Here is a 16,285-nt window from a genome sequence, read left to right on the forward strand (position 1 = left end):
TTCATTTCAGTCATATATAGAACGAAACACATTTCAGTTTCAAATGTTATGGTAGCTGACACACACAAAAAAAAAAAAAAAAAAAAAAAGAAGCACATTTCAGTTTCAAACTATAACATGTAAGAAGAAATCGCTCCAATCCATGCCTACACGGGATTTAAAAATCGATGAGAAGGTAGGGCGATTAGAATAAAAAACATCAAGATTTTAATTTTAATCACTAGATCAAAATCTCCTCAAATTACGGTCGACTACTCATATATTTTTCATTACATGCTAGGAGGAGAAGGAAAAGGTTGGAATCCAGCAGACAAACATGCAATTTGTTTGTTTGATTGTTACTCTTTGTTTTTCTTTTTTGTCTTAAAAAGAATAATAATATATCAATAGCAGAAGATAAAACTAAAAGTTGCAAAATTTGGACAGTGTAACACACAAACATTACAAGGGATGCTTCTACACTTAAGCTATTTGAGATAAATCTAACAAATTGTTGTTTTATTTTATTATTACTCAAAGGAAATTAGCTGCTTTTCACCCCCACAAATGCGTAAAAAAGAAAATTTTTGCATTAGAAGATTCAAAGGATCATAGAGCACAAGGAAACATTTCCGTGATATTAGGACTTTAACGCAATTATCGTTTGTTTGGATAGGAGTTTATTTGGATGATTTATTTGAGATAATTACTGTAGCACTTTTTGTGATGTGATGTATGTGAGATAAAAAGGTGATTGGAATCTGTGAAGCAAATTATTTTATTTCAATCCAAACACACATGTTTTTTTAAGATCAAATTACATTAAAGAAAAATTTTGGGTCAAAAATAACTAACTGGTGTAGGGTACCTAACAATACAACACTTCGTAAGACCGAGCCCAACCCGTTTTCTTGGCTGATTTTAAGCCGTCAAAGCCCATACTCAAAACTCGCCCAATTTAGGACCAATCTCTCAAGTCTCAATAGTGGAATACAACCAGGTCCTCATTCCAAAGTTACCAGAGTCATCGTTCATCAATGGATTCTTTCTTCTAGTCTTTCCCAATTTCTCCCCTTCTTCCATCCGCCTTTGATCATCTAATTCCCCTTACCTTTTCACCCTCCGATCACCAGAAAAAGAGCAAAAGGTACAACTAAAACCTAAGCCATCTATTTCACCGGGAATTACACCAATTTTGCACTAGTTTGTTTGTTTTTTTTTTAAAAATAAATTATTGCCATTTAGTCACTGCATCTGTTATTTCTAGGGTTTGATCAATCAGTGCTGGACGGTTTTTGATCAATCTGTTAAAGTAGTGGAAGCTAAAGATGTGGGCAGCTACATGCCTAGCGTCATGCTGCGCCGGGTGCGCCTGCGACGCCTGCCGGACGGTGGTGTCCGGAATCAGCCGTAAATCGGCTCGGATTGCCTACTGTGGCCTCTTTGCGTTATCGTTAATCGTTTCTTGGATTCTTAGAGAAGTTGCTGCACCTCTCATGGAAAAAATCCCCTGTAAGCAGCCACTGGATTATCTGTCTTTTACTAGCAAAATTTCTCTTTTTTTTTTGTTGCATGATTTTTGGGTGAATACGCATTATCTTAGTGTTGGACTAGTTGCAGGAGGAAAGAATTCTGATTTATAATTGTGTACTTTAGGGCAAATTTGGTCTTAAGTTGGAGACGTAGCTGAATTTTTGTATAGTTAACGTGGTTCATTTATTCTAGATACCAGTTCAATATCCAGGCAGTGCTTTTTTAAGTGCTACTAGTTAAGATTATTAAGGTGGTTATCAAGTATGAAATGAAAAACATATGAAAAGGGCTTTGCGAGCTGAAGAGTTAAAAAGAATGATCTTTTTGATAGGGAAAAGAAGTGATCGAATGAGAGACTAGGTGGACAATGAAATACTACCTTGTGGTTCAGGGCCTTGTTTTGCCATCTTAAAACATGAATTTCATATTGCCTGCTTCTCTCTCCTTCTTTGTTCATCCCTTCTGAAGGGGAATCTATTTTAAAAAATGTCTTCTGTTAAGTTTGAGTTTCTAACTGTTGCTTCAGTGGCCTGTACTGCACAGTTACGTGTCTCTGCAGCCTGGTTAGCCAACTAAAGGAAAATGTATCTTCGTTTTGATTTTCTTTTGATGTATTTTGCTTTTCTGGGAAATTGGAGAAGGATATATATATTCTGTAGCTCAAACTTTTACTTTGTTGAGCAATTTTAAACTCGCATTGACTTTGGTTCATAAAAACAAGTGAATTCTGCCCTTGATCAATTTTACTTGGCTTCTCATCTGCTATGCTGCCTACATATATTCATAGACCTCTAGGAACCAGGTAATAAATTGAGAGAGAGGCAAATAAGGGGGGAAAAATTTAAATTGTCAATAGGCATCATTGTTTTATTCCTAAATCAGTTATAATGAAGATGACAGCTATTTGGTTTTCTCCCCAGGGATTAATCATTTCCATCAAACACCGGATAGAGAGTGGTTTGAAACAGATGCTGTGTTGCGAGTTAGTTTGGGAAACTTCTTATTTTTCACGATTCTAGCTGTCTTCATGATGGGCATAAAAAACCAGAAGGATCCTCGGGATAGTGTGCACCATGGCGGATGGATGATAAAGATCATTTGTTGGTGTCTTCTTGTGATTTTGATGTTTTTTGTTCCAAATGAAATCATTAGCTTCTATGGTAAGCCATATCTTTTTGAGGTTTTCCCATGGTTATGGATTGTCCTTGTCCTTAAAGTTTCTTTATATGTGGTGTTAATTGATTTGGGGCAAATGCTTCACGTAATGGATTATCCATTGTTGGAAAAATGGTAAATTTGTATTACAATCTTTGGATAATGGCCAACTAATCCTCATCTCTCTTTCCTTTTGCAATTTTTTCTTTTTTCTTCATGACCTGGAGTATGCTTAGTATTTCATCTGTTAAACGCAGAGACAACATCAAAGTTTGGTGCGGGATTCTTTCTTCTTGTTCAAGTTGTGCTTTTGTTGGACTTTGTTCATGGATGGAATGACAAATGGGTCGGCTATGATGAGAAGTTTTGGTTAGCTTACTTTGTTTTATATTAGCAGTTCTCACTTACTTCTAGACCACCATTTTGTTCAAGATTCTATTACTTTTACCACACTTTGATTTAGATTGGCTCTTCTAACTATTTTTAATGTTGTTCTTTTTCTGTTTCTTTCATTCATGTATTGCAGGTATATGGCTTTGCTCGTCATCTCTCTTGTGTGCTATGTGGCAACTTTTGCCTTCTCTGGGCTTCTCTTCTATCTTTTTACTGCTTCTGGACATGACTGTGGGCTCAACACTTTCTTTATTGTGATGACTCTGATCTCTGTGTTTGCATTTGCTGTGGTGACACTACATCCATCAGTAAGTTTCTTAGATTTCATTCTCTGACCAGAAGTATTAAATATCCTTTTCCTTGGTCTTTTTTATTTGGGGTATATTATGTACTGAGCTTCCTTAATTCTAATGGAATTAAGTGCATAGATGTTCAACATGGGTAAGATGTGATAATGCTGCATTTAAGTAGTTCTTGATGATATTGCTCACAACTGAAATTGGCACAAATAGGTTGGTGGGAGCATCTTGCCTGCTTCAGTTATTTCATTGTACTGCATGTATCTCTGCTATAGTGGACTTGCCAGCGAACCAAGGGATTATGAGTGCAATGGCCTTCACAAGCATTCAAAAGCTGTTTCCACTAGCACACTAACTATTGGTCTACTCACCACTGTGCTCTCTGTTGTTTACTCTGCTGTTCGGGCTGGATCTTCTACAACCTTGCTCTCCCCCTCCCCTCCAAGCTCACCCCGGGCAGGTGAGGATCTTATTTCATTGTGTCGAGCAAAGATGCCTAGGATCTGTTTCAATAATATGGACTAGAAATACATCAATTTCATTGATGTTTGTTGCCAGTAACTTGGTGTTGGAATGGCTTCAAGATTATTTGAGTTGAAGTAAACTAAAACAAGACATTTTCATGATCTTTGTTACCCTTTTTCTCGATCATACAAAGTGAACTGTAACAGGAATGTTTGATATTTTTGTTCTTGGTTTTTGTATTGTATGGTCTCCTTTCCTTTCTGAATATGCAAAGCTTAGAAGGAATGTAACTATTAAGTTGTTGGATGTCAGTTCAAGATACTGGTTTTCTCCTTCAGTTTTCTCCGTGTTTAAAATGGAGTTGTAGTGTTGATTACAATTTGTGAAGCTCAATAGGTGTACCCTATTTGTCTCTGGTTTGCTATTTGTTGGACTGGTCAATTGTTTCCTCTGACCGACCTACTAAAATGTTTTTCCACTACCTGCTACTTAACTTCTGGCGTTTAGTTATATGTGGTTTTGTGGTGTTACCGAAAAGAACTCCTTAGTCCTAGTCACTTCTTTGCAGCAAAATTTAGTGAGATATTTCGTGAACAGTGTCTGACTATTGGATTTTTACCAATGAAGGGAAACCATTATTACCATTAGACAAGGCAGACAAAGAGGAGGAGAAAGAAAAGGCCAAGCCAGTTACATATTCGTATTCCTTCTTCCACTTGATCTTTTCACTTGCTAGCATGTACTCTGCAATGCTCCTTACAGGATGGTCAACTTCAGTGGGAGAGAGCGGGAAGTTGGTTGATGTGGGGTGGCCATCTGTTTGGGTCCGAATTGTAACAGGTTGGGCAACCGCTGCGTTGTTCCTGTGGTCACTGGTTGCACCTATTTTATTCCCAGAACGCGAGTTCTGATTTATTGTTCGGATACTTGGTGGCTGTCTGTGTAAATGTTTGCAATGACTGTTGTGGGAAGTCAAACATGTAATCACCTCGTTTAGTAGAAAGCAGAATGTCGTACGGTTGTGCTGCATTAATGTGTTGAAAGCTGTGGATGGATGGCTTTAAATCTCGCAGTGGAAAAATTGTTTAAGCTTGTGTTCATTACTTGTTGAGAGTTGAATTTTGATTTTGATCTGGATGTGCTGTAGCGATTCATTAATTTTCTGCCTTATTTTTCTGTCATAGCCGGCATAAAGGTCAGCCTTGCTATGTTCACCGGTTATCGCTACTACACTTGTGCTCGTTTTTAACAGAAAGCTGTTCAATATAAACAAAAAATATGTGGTTTTCGCTTTTACTGTTTTGAGAAAAATGAAAGCATGATATTTGTCTTTTAGGCTGTTGGAAAGTAACACTTTGCTAAAACACCACCAAGATGGCAAGATTACTTATCTAAGTTCCTTCTCTTCTTAAAAAAAAAAAGAAAAAGAAAAAGTTCCGACTCACGAATACATAAATAAAAAATGGAAAGAAAACCTCAAAATGATTTTCAAATTGAAGTGAATTAGAGTCATTGAAAATAATAACTAAACAAGTGAAGGCCCAGTATTCTTTCTTACATGGGTTTCAAAGACGTATTCTGCAGCTAAACGCCACAGAAGCTGAAGGAAATAATAGGAAGTCAGAAGAAGAATTGGGTTGTCCTACACTCATCTGAACTAGGAGACTTGGTTCAATGGCGCCGCGGCTTTTCCTGTGACTGAATGAACTCTCAGCAATTCACTGTGTTGAAGGCTTATTTAAATAACCAATGCCATTAAACCCATAAAATATTCAAATGCGTGTCATTAATTTTCAAATTGACTGGGATGTTGGGATTGAGCTCTGAGCGGGTAATAAAAACATTTCTTTGATTAAGTACACATTTCCAAGGTTCAGTCTTTACTACTACTACTTCTGCCATGTTTCATTTCTGAGGTTTACTTGGTTTGTTTGTCCCAGTCATAGCGTATTCTCCTATAAGAGGCACTGCTATTCGGCATTGTTAACATATGTATATGCAGTGCGAACCTTTTGAGATTAGAAAAACTTCTTTTTCTTCCATTTTTTTGCATTGCTATCTTCTCCCCCTGTAATCAAGAAGCCTCTCATGGCATCTATGCTGGCTCTTATTGGGCTGTTTCTGCTTACTCTCAGAATATCACGTGCAGGGGCACAGTCAATAGGCGTCTGCTATGGATTAAATGGCAACGATCTACCTTCTACGCAGGATGTTATAAATCTTTACAATGAAAAGGGCATTGCAAAAATGAGAATATACGCCCCATTTCCACAAGTCCTCAACGCTCTAAGAGGAAACAACATAGAACTTATTGTCGATGTAGCCAACGAAGACATTGAGCCCCTTGCATCAGATGCTTCAGCAGCCGCTCGCTGGGTTCAAGACAATGTCTTGCGCTACGTACTAGATGTTCAATTCAAATACATAGCTGTCGGAAATGAAGTGTTGCCTAATTTTGACAATGCTAAGTACATTTTTCCTGCCATGGAAAACTTGCAAAACGCAATCATAGCAGCGGGTCTTCAGGACCAGATCAAGGTCTCAACGGCAACATACACAGCTCTCTTAGCTGTTTCCTCTCCTCCTTCACAAGGTTCCTTCGGGAATGATTCGAAGCTATTTATGAAACCTATAATTAATTTCCTGGTACAAAATAATGCGCCATTACTAGTCAATATATATCCGTACTTCGGCTACATTGGTGATCAAGCCAATGTTGGGCTTGAATATGCACTATTCACCTCGCCTGGAATTGTTGTTCAAGATGGTTTGTTGGGATATCAGAACCTTTTTGATGCTATGTTGGATGCTCATTACTCTGCTCTGGAGAGAGAAAGTGGTAGTAACGTTGAGATCGTTGTATCGGAGACTGGCTGGCCATCTAGCGGAAATCCTCCTGCTGCTTCATTAAAAAATGCTGGAATTTACTACAACAATGTAGTCAATCATGTGAAGGGAGGAGTGGGGACTCCAAAGAGGCCTGGAAGGGTTATAGAAACGTATTTGTTTGCCATGTTTGATGAAAATGAGAAGCCAGGAGCTCAGACGGAAAGGCATTTTGGCCTCTTCAGTCCTAACCAACAGCCCAAGTATTCAATTAATTTCAATTAATCAGAGTACAATATAACTAGCAATGTCAATAACAGCTCGTAACAGCTCCTCAGAAGTCTTGCTACTCATGTGGTCTGTTAATTTGTTGTTTGGCTTTATTTCTTCAGCCTTCTCTTCCTTTTCTTTAATTCTTTCAGAGCCAATACCATTTCTTCTTCTTTTCCCTCCCTATAAAAAGGGCTGCTACGGTGTGCCCACACAAATTAGGATTATAAATCCTTCGACTTTTGAGTTTGTCTTTAATTTTCCTTTTTTTTTTCCCCAAACTTCAGATCATTAGACTCTACTCAATAATGATCGCCAAAGCTCTAAAGCCATCTACGCTTTCACTTCTTGGACTGATCCTGCTTCCTTTCACTATATCAGCAGGTCAATATCCATCTCTTTCAATATATATATAGCTATGTATATGTATTTGGTCCGAGCATGATTGCATGAATTTATGTCTGCGAGAAAGCCTACTAGTTATCATTTTTTGGTTTCTTGTTTTCTGGTAGAAAATGATAGAAATATTCAAAACTTTGTACATGAAATTATTCATTTGGTGATATGATGAATGAGTTCACATTTATATGGCTAGTGATGCTCAAATTAATGATAGCAACTGCATTTGACACCAACATACGTCTATACATGATCTTTCTTATGCAGGAGCACTGCCAATAGGTGTCTGCTATGGGCTGAATGGTAACAATTTACCTTCAAAACAGGATGCTATAAATCTATACAAGGAAAAAGGCATCACAAAAATGAGAATTTATTCCCCAGTACCAGAAGTTCTAAATGCTCTAAGAGGGAGCAACATAGAACTCCTCGTCGATGTATCATTCGAAGATGTTAAACCACTTGCAACAGATGCTTCAGTAGCTCCTATCTGGATTCACAACAATGTACAAACCTATTGGCCTGATGTCAAGTTCAGATACATAGCTGTAGGTAATGAAGTGACCCCTGAATCTGAATATGCTCCATTCATCGGTCCTGCCATCGAAAACTTGCACAATGCAATTGTAGCAGCAGGTCTACAGGAACAAATCAAGGTCTCAACTTCAACATATCCTCCTCTTTTAGGTGCATCCAACCCTCCATCACAAGGTTCATTCAGCGATGTTGCCAAACCATTCATCAAACCTATTATTGATCTCCTAGTCGGACACAATGCACCATTGCTTGTCAATATATACCCTTACTTTACCTATCTTGGTAATCAAGGCAACGGAGAGCTTGATTATGCATTATTCAGGTCACCTGGAGTTGTTGTTCAAGACGGTTCATTGGGGTATGAAAACCTTTATGATGCAATGTTGGATGCTTTTTACTGGGCTCTGGAGAAAGAAGGTGGAAATACTGTCGAGATTGTTGTGTCAGAGACTGGCTGGCCATCTGAGGGAAGTTCTGCTTCTTCAGTGGAAAATGCTGGAACTTACTACAAAAATTTGATTAATCACGTGAAGGCAGGATCAGGGACTCCGAAGAGGCCTGGAAAGGCCATAGAGACCTATTTGTTTGCCATGTTTGATGAAAATGAGAAAACAGGACATGAGACTGAGAAACATTTTGGCCTTTTCACTCCAAACAAGCAGCCCAAATATGCAGTTAGCTTCAACTAATTGGTTATTGATCTATATCTGATCTTAACTAAATGTGCGATGTTTGACCTATATTTTGGTTTGTATCTTTCGATGACAAGAGGGGAAAGATTATAATAACGAAGTTAAACCAAGCTCTTCTCATTTTCTAAATTTTATAGAAGTTCTTTTGGATTCAAATTTTATAGAATTTTATACCGTCTTGCTCTTAATACCTCTTGTTCGTCGAGAATTTGAATAGGGGTTTGAATAAGAATCGACTATAGATTTTAGTGAACTCAATAAAGAATCTTTAAAGATTATTCATGAATCTTTAATTCCTGTGATGTTTTCGTTCTAGTTTGTATTAACTATATTATTGTTATGGAATGTATTCTTCATGTCTTATACTCTCTATATATATTTTTTTTAAAGATTAATCTTTCCTACACTGATAATGTATACAGTATCAGCGTTGAATAAATGACAACTATACAAAATTTAAATTTAAAATTCAATTTTTGCACATATATCATGGATCCAACGATGATAGCGTTACACTGTGAGTGTATATAAGATTTACTCTTCTTGTTAATCGTATAATTTCTCAATTCATAGGCGAGCTTGAAAGTCTTGAAATTTACATGTAATATTAACTTTACATTTTTCTCTTTGAAGTTCCTAGCTACAAATAGGAAGCCGCGAAAGTTTATGAGAACAATTTCATATTGTACTCTTTAACTATGCAAGTAAAAATTGTATTCAAGTGTTAAACTGAAGTCTTGCATTAACACTCACAAAGGCACACCTTAAGATGATAAATCCTTAATTACCACAAAAACATTTTAATTAAACATAATGTCTTGTGCTTGTGCTCGTGGAATTAGTGATGCTTAAGCAAAAATTTCGAACTTTTGTGGTGCAATTCATCAGCAAATTTCTTATTTTCAGGAGGAGAGGGTGGGAGGGAAGAAGCAAGAAATGGAGGGGAAATGAGACGGCAAAGATCAAAATCTCGCAAGACTATAAAAATCTCAAGCTTTTCATAAATGTGTGTATATATATATATATTTGGTATGTATGATGAACCTTTATCCCTGGTTTGCACTATTATTGAGCTATTATTGCAAAGAAACTGGAAACTCGAGCACAAGAAATCCTTTTTCGTACAAACATCAATTGAATATCCATGTGCTCAACCCACAACTTCAGTTGTGTAGCCCATAAATGTCCCACCGATGATTTCTTGAGGTCTAACGTGGCTTTCTCTTCCAATAATCAAATGAAAGGCACTGACTATATGTGGATGGATGGACCTAGAATTCCACCTTTTACAAACAAGTCATGTTCTACCATGGATCTATCTTTGCCTGATAATAATAATTATTGTACCACCTTACCAAAACAGAGGAATACACGAATTGCTGCGACGACAAATGCAAAATGGACATGCACAACCTTTTCGTGGATACCCACAGCCAACTGCCCAGCAAACGATACAGATAACAGTCCACAACCCTTGTTTGCAAAGAAAAAAATGAACTCACAAATCCAGGCAAACATGACAAGATATGAAGGGGCAAGTTGGAAGATTAGATCAACCATATTTGAAGTTCTGAAATCGCTAGACACTAGGAATTAGGTACTAGATATCCACTCTTTTTTAGAATGCAAAATGAGCATTTATAGCGGATAAGAGTGGCTCGGAAAAGGGAAATGACCCAACCTGCCCGGTCAATTACAAGCATACAAAGTAGAGGAGAGACTGCAGAACATCTTGTTCAGCTAGTTTCATGCTCTAAGATTGCTGTCCCGTATGGGCGTGGGAAATGAGACCCTTTTATCTGAATTAAAATCTTAAAAAGTCATTATTGATTTGCATGCCTCGTAACCAATATTCAGCCAGGAAATGATTGCAGGCGATTGCGATAATTATCAAAGAAATGGAAACCTTGCTTAGTGTTGAGCTTTCTGAACTCCAATCTAACGTTCTATACCAGTTTCCAGAAAAACCACGAGCGAGGTTAATTGCAGTAGTCGAGGGATGGGACTCGAGAAAAGGAAGAGGGGGGGGGGGGGGGTGGGGGAGAGAGACGAGGGAGGGAGGGAGGGGGGGGGATTTAAGGGAAAATGATACAGAACCATACAACCGCCTTAACAATGTCTCTATAATTAGGAGCCATCAAAATGTAAAACACAGAAGTTTGACAAACTCCAGGAAACACGATCTTCAAAAGTTCCGGACTATAACTATACGTAATAAAGAATCTTCAAATAGAATGTTTCCGCGTTCAATCTTCATAATCTCCAGCATTCTCAAGTAGATAATTGATTGCCAGTTCCTCGTTGCGGTCACATGCTAGGAAGGCCTCAATAACAAGGGCTCTATCAAAGCCCATTGCCTCAAGCTAAATTGAAAAAAAACCAGCAGCTGTTAGCATAGTTAATAGATGGTACAAATAAAGCTTTTCAAAATGTCAAAAATACAAAGTAGCAAATGAAACCATAAGAAAGGGGAAGGCATTCACATACTCGCTCAATGATCTCCTGCTCTGCTGGTGTGACACTAACTGCATGGGGCATATCCTGCTCAGCCTGATCAAATAAATCCCTAGAAAAAGGAGCTAAATCAAAATCAAAACGTACGGGCATGCTCATCATTACTGCATTAGACAAACAAAGTCCACTGCTTGTTGAAGCTAGATTAAAAGATCAAATGTCAAAGAGCTATACACCACCACCAGCAGAAAATCTATAAATATCCAACATTTTCTAGAATTGAGATAAAGAGTACCAGGCAAACACCTGTCAGAAACAAAGAAGTATTATATGTAAAAGAAAAAATAAACATAGCCCAACTAACCTTCTACGCACAATCTTGAATACAGCAGCAACTTATGACTTTCAAAAAAAAAATTGTTGCCAATATGAACTAATGGACAATGAAACAGTTTTATTATATGTTCTTTTTTTCCCATTGGACTGGTGTTTCAGTGGTCAGAACCCCCCCCCCCCCCTCTTTCTCTCTTCTCAAAGAAAAAAGACCCAAAAAATGACTGATACAAATTAAAAATGAAAAACGATCATGTGTTTTTGGTAATAACTCAATATATGAGAGACTGGAATTGTTTTCCAGTTCCTTGAATTTTCCAGACAGTGAGTAGCCACTCACCCCTCAGAACCATCCATTGGTTCGCTGATTAATTGAAGAAACTCTTGATGGTGCTCCTCTATTAATCTCAGTAGTTGAGGATTTTGCTTTCCGAGCTCCTGAAGCATTGGCTGTAAGAAATAAAACAACATTAGACTTTCCAAACAGAAAAAAATCAACACATATGATAGCAAAGAGCATATACAAATCTACACCTGTAAAATTTGCGGATTAGCTTGAACCATTGACCGCAAAGCTTGGAACTGAAATGCAAATGAAAGAACAATTGTTACAAAGAAAGTTGCTGTATGAGATGATCTAATGCAAAAGCCCAATGGTAGATTCAAAAGTTGGCTATTCTAACTTCATAGAAAACATAATCCAAATTAACAAGAAAACCACAAATTATGTTGCTCCTTGAGAAAATCAACAAAGTAATCAATTTTGTCATCAAACATTTTCTGGAGTTGTGTAAATATGATTACTTGAAGTACAAATTATGCAACAATGAACCACCACCTGTTGGTTGTTCCTAAGAAAATCAAGAGAACCAAGACCTGCACCAGCATCACCAGAAAGATTCTCCTGGAAAGAATACATCTTGGACTTTGTAAGATACAGTATAAATGATTAAACATAGCAAACACCAGCAAAATTGAGGAGAGACCTGAGGAAACAAATTTAGTGGAGAAGAGTTGGGTGCCCCAGAAACAGCAACATCAGAGTCCAAGCCAGTTTGCGTCGCTGAATTAGTCCCAGTTGGAGCCACTGGAACAGCAACTTCTGCCATTTCTGGAATTCCCTGATATGGAAGACAAGGTCAACAATTGAGGACGACAAAGCTAAAGGTGGAGGAAAAAGTAACAGAACCTACAGAGTATAAATAGTCCACAGCTCTTTCTGGATTGTTAAAAGCAGCTCGAAGAGCTCGAGTAACTGTTTCCTTGTCCCAAGTGCCACCACCCATATCCATTATTTGTTGAATTGTTTGCTCGAGATTAGTGCCAGCAACTAAATTAGAAGCAGCTTCTCCATAAGCATTGGAAGGTGCACTGTTGTAAGGCAAAAACAATGTATGTTAACTCTCTCATAAGAGTTGTAGTCACTAAAACTTCTACAATGACTGAGATCCATACCCAGCTGGCAGAGGCTCGTGATTAGAAGCAGATGCATTGGTCTTTGAGGCCCTATAAAGCAAAATTACATTGTTAACCAACAACCTAACATAAAAGTGGTGATTTTTACCATCCTTCATCAACTTACAGGACTGGAGGAGGAGCTTCAGGTGGTGTAGGATTAGAAATTGCTGCAGCAGTAGCTGTAGGCTGTACAGGGGAAAAATACACAAAACATTCATTATTACAGATAACCCCTTGCTAGAGAAATAACATATCCATCCGTTAAGAAATACCAGGGTAGAAGATGTCCCACCAGAGCCCGAAGCTTTGCTCTGCAGACATGAAAATAACCCAAAAAGATTGATAAGTAACCATCCAATTATATATTCAGAAGTCATACTGATTCTATAGGAGTTGCTAAGAGATAACAAGAATAACCATCAACGCCATGAAGCATTGAGCACTAGAAGTGCCACCTAGAAGGTATTACACAAGGAATACACGAGGTGCACAAGACAATACCTTACTGAGCATGACCACGAGAAACCCGTCTTCAGACACTTTGTTTTCTGCCAAGGTACTTTCATCTTTCAATACCTTTCCATTATGAATCAATAACTGCTGACCACATGGATAACTATCTTTTCCTTTCATATCTTCAATGTTCTTTTTAACTGCCATAATCTGAAACCAGAAAAGTAGCATCTGAATCATTCAGAAACAAATTGTTTGACCAAAAAAAACCATTTTATATTTGTTTTAACATTTCTGGTAGAATTCTGAAGCACCCAACAATTCAACATACTCAAAGGGAACCATTGACTGGAGAAGGGTATAAATAGAGTGAAAACAATCAACATATGCTAAAACCACAAAATATAAACAATTAAGCTGAACAAAAAAAAAGAAAAAAAAATCTGTCTTTTGTATTGTTTTTGTTGTCAAACCAAGCTGTATGTTGATACCACTAATAAGTGCGCCACAATTTGAATTCCATCGCCATCAAATAAATCTCAGGCTTCTCCAATTCACAATTAGTCACCATACTTATTGCACATGTTTCCTATCATCAGAACCAAAAAATCTCAGCCTACATTAATAGCCTTTTTATTTTTTTTGGGCCCCAGGGGGGGGGTGGTTGAAGGGCCTTTGGTACTGGATAACAATATTTTATCTTTTCCCCTTCTTTTGAAGACCTCTGATCCCTAAATCAATCTCATAACCAGCACGTCATTCACTCTCTCTCTCTCTCTCTACTTCATTAAGTTACCCATTGCCTACTGTTGTCATAGGATCTGATATGGAAGTAGCACTGCAATCAAAAACCAACACCAAATCTGGCAAAGTTCCACAACAGCTTCACAAATTTGATTAGAATTATACAAATAAGGATGTCGTATATACCTGTCCAAAAAACCATTGAGGAACACAGAACTGTATCCCACCAACAAGTCAGAGACCACTCCACTTGAAACCCCTCCGTATTTATCTATTTTTAGCCACAAAATAAGACCTACCGCCTGTCAAGCTATAACCCATTTCTCAAATTGCTCAAAGTCCAGCACTACTACTCTAACTAAAACAAGTACAACCCACTGCCCACCAAACAATTGTTTACCTAAACCATATAAGCTCTCAACATTTCTTCGCTTCCTTTTGTACACTCAACAAACATGAAGTTCCCCAAATCATCTATAACAGGGCTTGAACAAAAAACAGGGGGCAAAAAAAAAAAACAATTATTAGTGCTAAAACCATAGCTTAAATGCAAATGCCAGAACAAAAAATCTTACAAAAAAAGGATAAAACTTTAATTGAAAAACCCCTATATTTCCTATTTGCACCATGAAAAAGCGAACGATATCTCCAAATTTATCAAATAAAACAAGAGCCTGCGAAACGAACAAAACTGAAAAAAAAGAAGCAACACTGAAAAATAAAAAACCAGAAAACAAATTCAAATGTAATATCAAAATCACATAATTTTCAATAATATGTTATGAAAAAAGAAAAGGGATTTTACAGTGTCGCTGGGCTGAACCCTAATTTCAAAGTGGCTGCCCTTGAGAGTTTTCACAGTGAGCTTCATATCGGCGAACTCGAAATTTGATGAGACTTCTTTTGCTTTTTTGCACAAATTTTGTCCTAGGCTTTTCGATTTCGGTCGAATCAGAACGGAAAAATATGTAGGTGAAGTTCGAGGCTTTGGATTAAAGAGTTGGAGGAAAAAGGAAACCCTAGAACCAGGCAATGCTGATTAAGGAATGCTCCAGAAAAGGAAGCGCCAGAGGGAATCAAAATAAATGTGTTTTTTGTGCGACTGCGCAAGAACGGAGGACGTGACTTGCAAATTTGTAAACCTTTTTCTTTCTTTCTTTCTTTTTTGGTTTTAATTAATGAAAGTTGCAAATGCGCAACTCCATTTTTTTACCCCTTTGCCATTCAAAAGAGATTTTGGACGGCCAAGTTTTTCGAAATAATACATGTGTGTTTGGATAGAGTATTATTTGAAATATTATTTGGAATAATTATTATAGTACTTTTTATAATGTGATGTATGTAAAATAAAAATTTAGTTCGAAATATAAAAAAATAAGTTGAAAAATATGTTTATAATGCGTGCGAAATATTATTTGAAAATATTTATCTATCGAAATCGAAACACAATCTTTGTTTACTAAACACATTTTTTAATCATTTTTTTATAATATTAATAATTTTTTTATCTCGCACACATTCATATCACAAAAGCGTGATAATTATTCATATCACATCACAAAAAGTGTATTCAGCTACTTAGTGCTGTTAATAATAAATTCGTTTTCTTTTTTTTTTGAACCTATTAAAAGGAAAAAAAAAAGGGACTTATAAGTATTAAAAGATTACAAGTAATACTTTTTTTTGGATAAAATTACAAGTAATACTTCAAGGTAAATATAAGTGGATGAGTTCTCCCACTTAATAATGTGAATTATTGTACTATAATCCTACCTAGATTTCTCTTCAAAGAAGGTGGTGAACTTGGCACCTTTGGCCTTCATTATTCAAATCAGTTCTCCAACATTGTATTCACTGTAATTGACCAATTAATTAAGAAAAGATTTTATTACTTGAAATGTCTAATAGCCCTTTTGGGAAGTTATTATAAAATCCAACAATAGTTACTCATGTGTAAAAAAGATAAAAATCAAAATCAAAATTTGTTTGGATAGGAGGTTGTGATATGAAATAATTATTGTAGCACTAATTGTGATATGATAAAAATGTGGTTGGAAATTGTGTGTATGATGTAAGCAAAACAAAATTTAAATTTTTTTTTTAAAAATCTTGCAATCCAAACACACCCTTATTCGGATAGGTTTGGAATTGGGAAACATAACCCAACAAGGTTCAGGACGATCCAGGTTAGGGACTTGCAAATCTTAACTAGTTTCTGACTAATCATCGCTAACCCAAGTTGTACCATAACAAGGAGACATAACCCAACTAAACCATGGAAAAAACTAGCAAGTC

The 16,285-nt window shown here is 36.9% G+C and overlaps 4 protein-coding genes across 5 annotated transcripts; 3 read left to right on the forward strand and 1 right to left on the reverse strand.

Annotated features, from left to right (window-relative positions):
- The first annotated feature begins 969 nt into the window (after positions 1-969).
- Positions 970-4,924, forward strand: LOC113739663 (uncharacterized). The gene is made up of 7 exons (XM_027266939.2): positions 970-1,126; positions 1,247-1,491; positions 2,433-2,672; positions 2,925-3,036; positions 3,194-3,368; positions 3,573-3,819; positions 4,452-4,924. Exons 2-7 carry the CDS (start codon positions 1,308-1,310, stop codon positions 4,733-4,735), a joined length of 1,242 nt encoding a protein of 413 aa, XP_027122740.1. The 5' UTR covers positions 970-1,126; positions 1,247-1,307; the 3' UTR covers positions 4,736-4,924.
- Positions 4,925-5,902: 978 nt separating this feature from the next.
- On the forward strand, positions 5,903-7,001 carry LOC113741752 (glucan endo-1,3-beta-glucosidase-like). The gene has a single exon (XM_072046716.1). It carries the CDS (start codon positions 5,913-5,915, stop codon positions 6,933-6,935), a length of 1,023 nt encoding a protein of 340 aa, XP_071902817.1. The 5' UTR covers positions 5,903-5,912; the 3' UTR covers positions 6,936-7,001.
- Positions 7,002-7,183: 182 nt separating this feature from the next.
- On the forward strand, positions 7,184-8,658 carry LOC113738445 (glucan endo-1,3-beta-glucosidase-like). Its single transcript, XM_027265652.2, has 2 exons — positions 7,184-7,304; positions 7,587-8,658. The coding sequence occupies exons 1-2, from the start codon at positions 7,229-7,231 to the stop codon at positions 8,543-8,545; spliced, it is 1,035 nt and encodes a 344-aa protein (XP_027121453.1). The 5' UTR covers positions 7,184-7,228; the 3' UTR covers positions 8,546-8,658.
- A 1,983-nt stretch (positions 8,659-10,641) lies between these two features.
- LOC113740316 (ubiquitin receptor RAD23b-like) lies at positions 10,642-15,134 on the reverse strand. Of its 2 annotated transcripts, none has more exons than XM_027267898.2 (12): positions 14,796-15,134; positions 13,295-13,456; positions 13,086-13,104; positions 12,918-12,979; positions 12,791-12,841; positions 12,529-12,706; positions 12,322-12,456; positions 12,174-12,239; positions 11,870-11,917; positions 11,676-11,785; positions 11,036-11,114; positions 10,642-10,911 (listed from the first exon to the last, which is right to left on the reverse strand). In XM_027267898.2, exons 2-12 carry the CDS (start codon positions 13,357-13,359, stop codon positions 10,795-10,797), a joined length of 930 nt encoding a protein of 309 aa, XP_027123699.1. In that variant the 5' UTR covers positions 13,360-13,456; positions 14,796-15,134; the 3' UTR covers positions 10,642-10,794. The 2 variants fall into 2 exon arrangements, with proteins under 2 accessions (XP_027123699.1, XP_027123698.1); XM_027267897.2 differs by having other exon boundaries at positions 13,066-13,104; positions 14,796-15,133.
- Positions 15,135-16,285: the final 1,151 nt, after the last annotated feature.

This window comes from Coffea arabica, chromosome 4e (assembly GCF_036785885.1).
Source record: "Coffea arabica cultivar ET-39 chromosome 4e, Coffea Arabica ET-39 HiFi, whole genome shotgun sequence".
In the NCBI taxonomy this organism is placed as follows: Eukaryota; Viridiplantae; Streptophyta; class Magnoliopsida; order Gentianales; family Rubiaceae; genus Coffea; species Coffea arabica.

Bases quoted from the DNA above. Each gene is read 5' to 3' on its own strand.
- LOC113738445 (XM_027265652.2), top strand. From the start codon at position 7,229: ATGATCGCCAAAGCTCTAAAGCCATCTACGCTTTCACTTCTTGGACTG. The intron at 7,305-7,586 runs GTCAATATCCAT...TTTCTTATGCAG, and splicing joins TCCTTTCACTATATCAGCAG to GAGCACTGCCAATAGGTGTC.
- LOC113740316 (XM_027267897.2), bottom strand. From the start codon at position 14,861: ATGAAGCTCACTGTGAAAACTCTCAAGGGCAGCCACTTTGAAATTAGG. The intron at 12,707-12,790 runs GTATGGATCTCA...GCCTTACAACAG, and splicing joins CACGAGCCTCTGCCAGCTGG to TGCACCTTCCAATGCTTATG. The intron at 12,240-12,321 runs GTCTCTCCTCAA...TATTCTTTCCAG, and splicing joins CACTAAATTTGTTTCCTCAG to GAGAATCTTTCTGGTGATGC.
- LOC113739663 (XM_027266939.2), top strand. From the start codon at position 1,308: ATGTGGGCAGCTACATGCCTAGCGTCATGCTGCGCCGGGTGCGCCTGC. The intron at 3,369-3,572 runs GTAAGTTTCTTA...TGGCACAAATAG, and splicing joins TGGTGACACTACATCCATCA to GTTGGTGGGAGCATCTTGCC. The intron at 3,820-4,451 runs GTGAGGATCTTA...TTACCAATGAAG, and splicing joins TCCAAGCTCACCCCGGGCAG to GGAAACCATTATTACCATTA.
- LOC113741752 (XM_072046716.1), top strand. From the start codon at position 5,913: ATGGCATCTATGCTGGCTCTTATTGGGCTGTTTCTGCTTACTCTCAGA.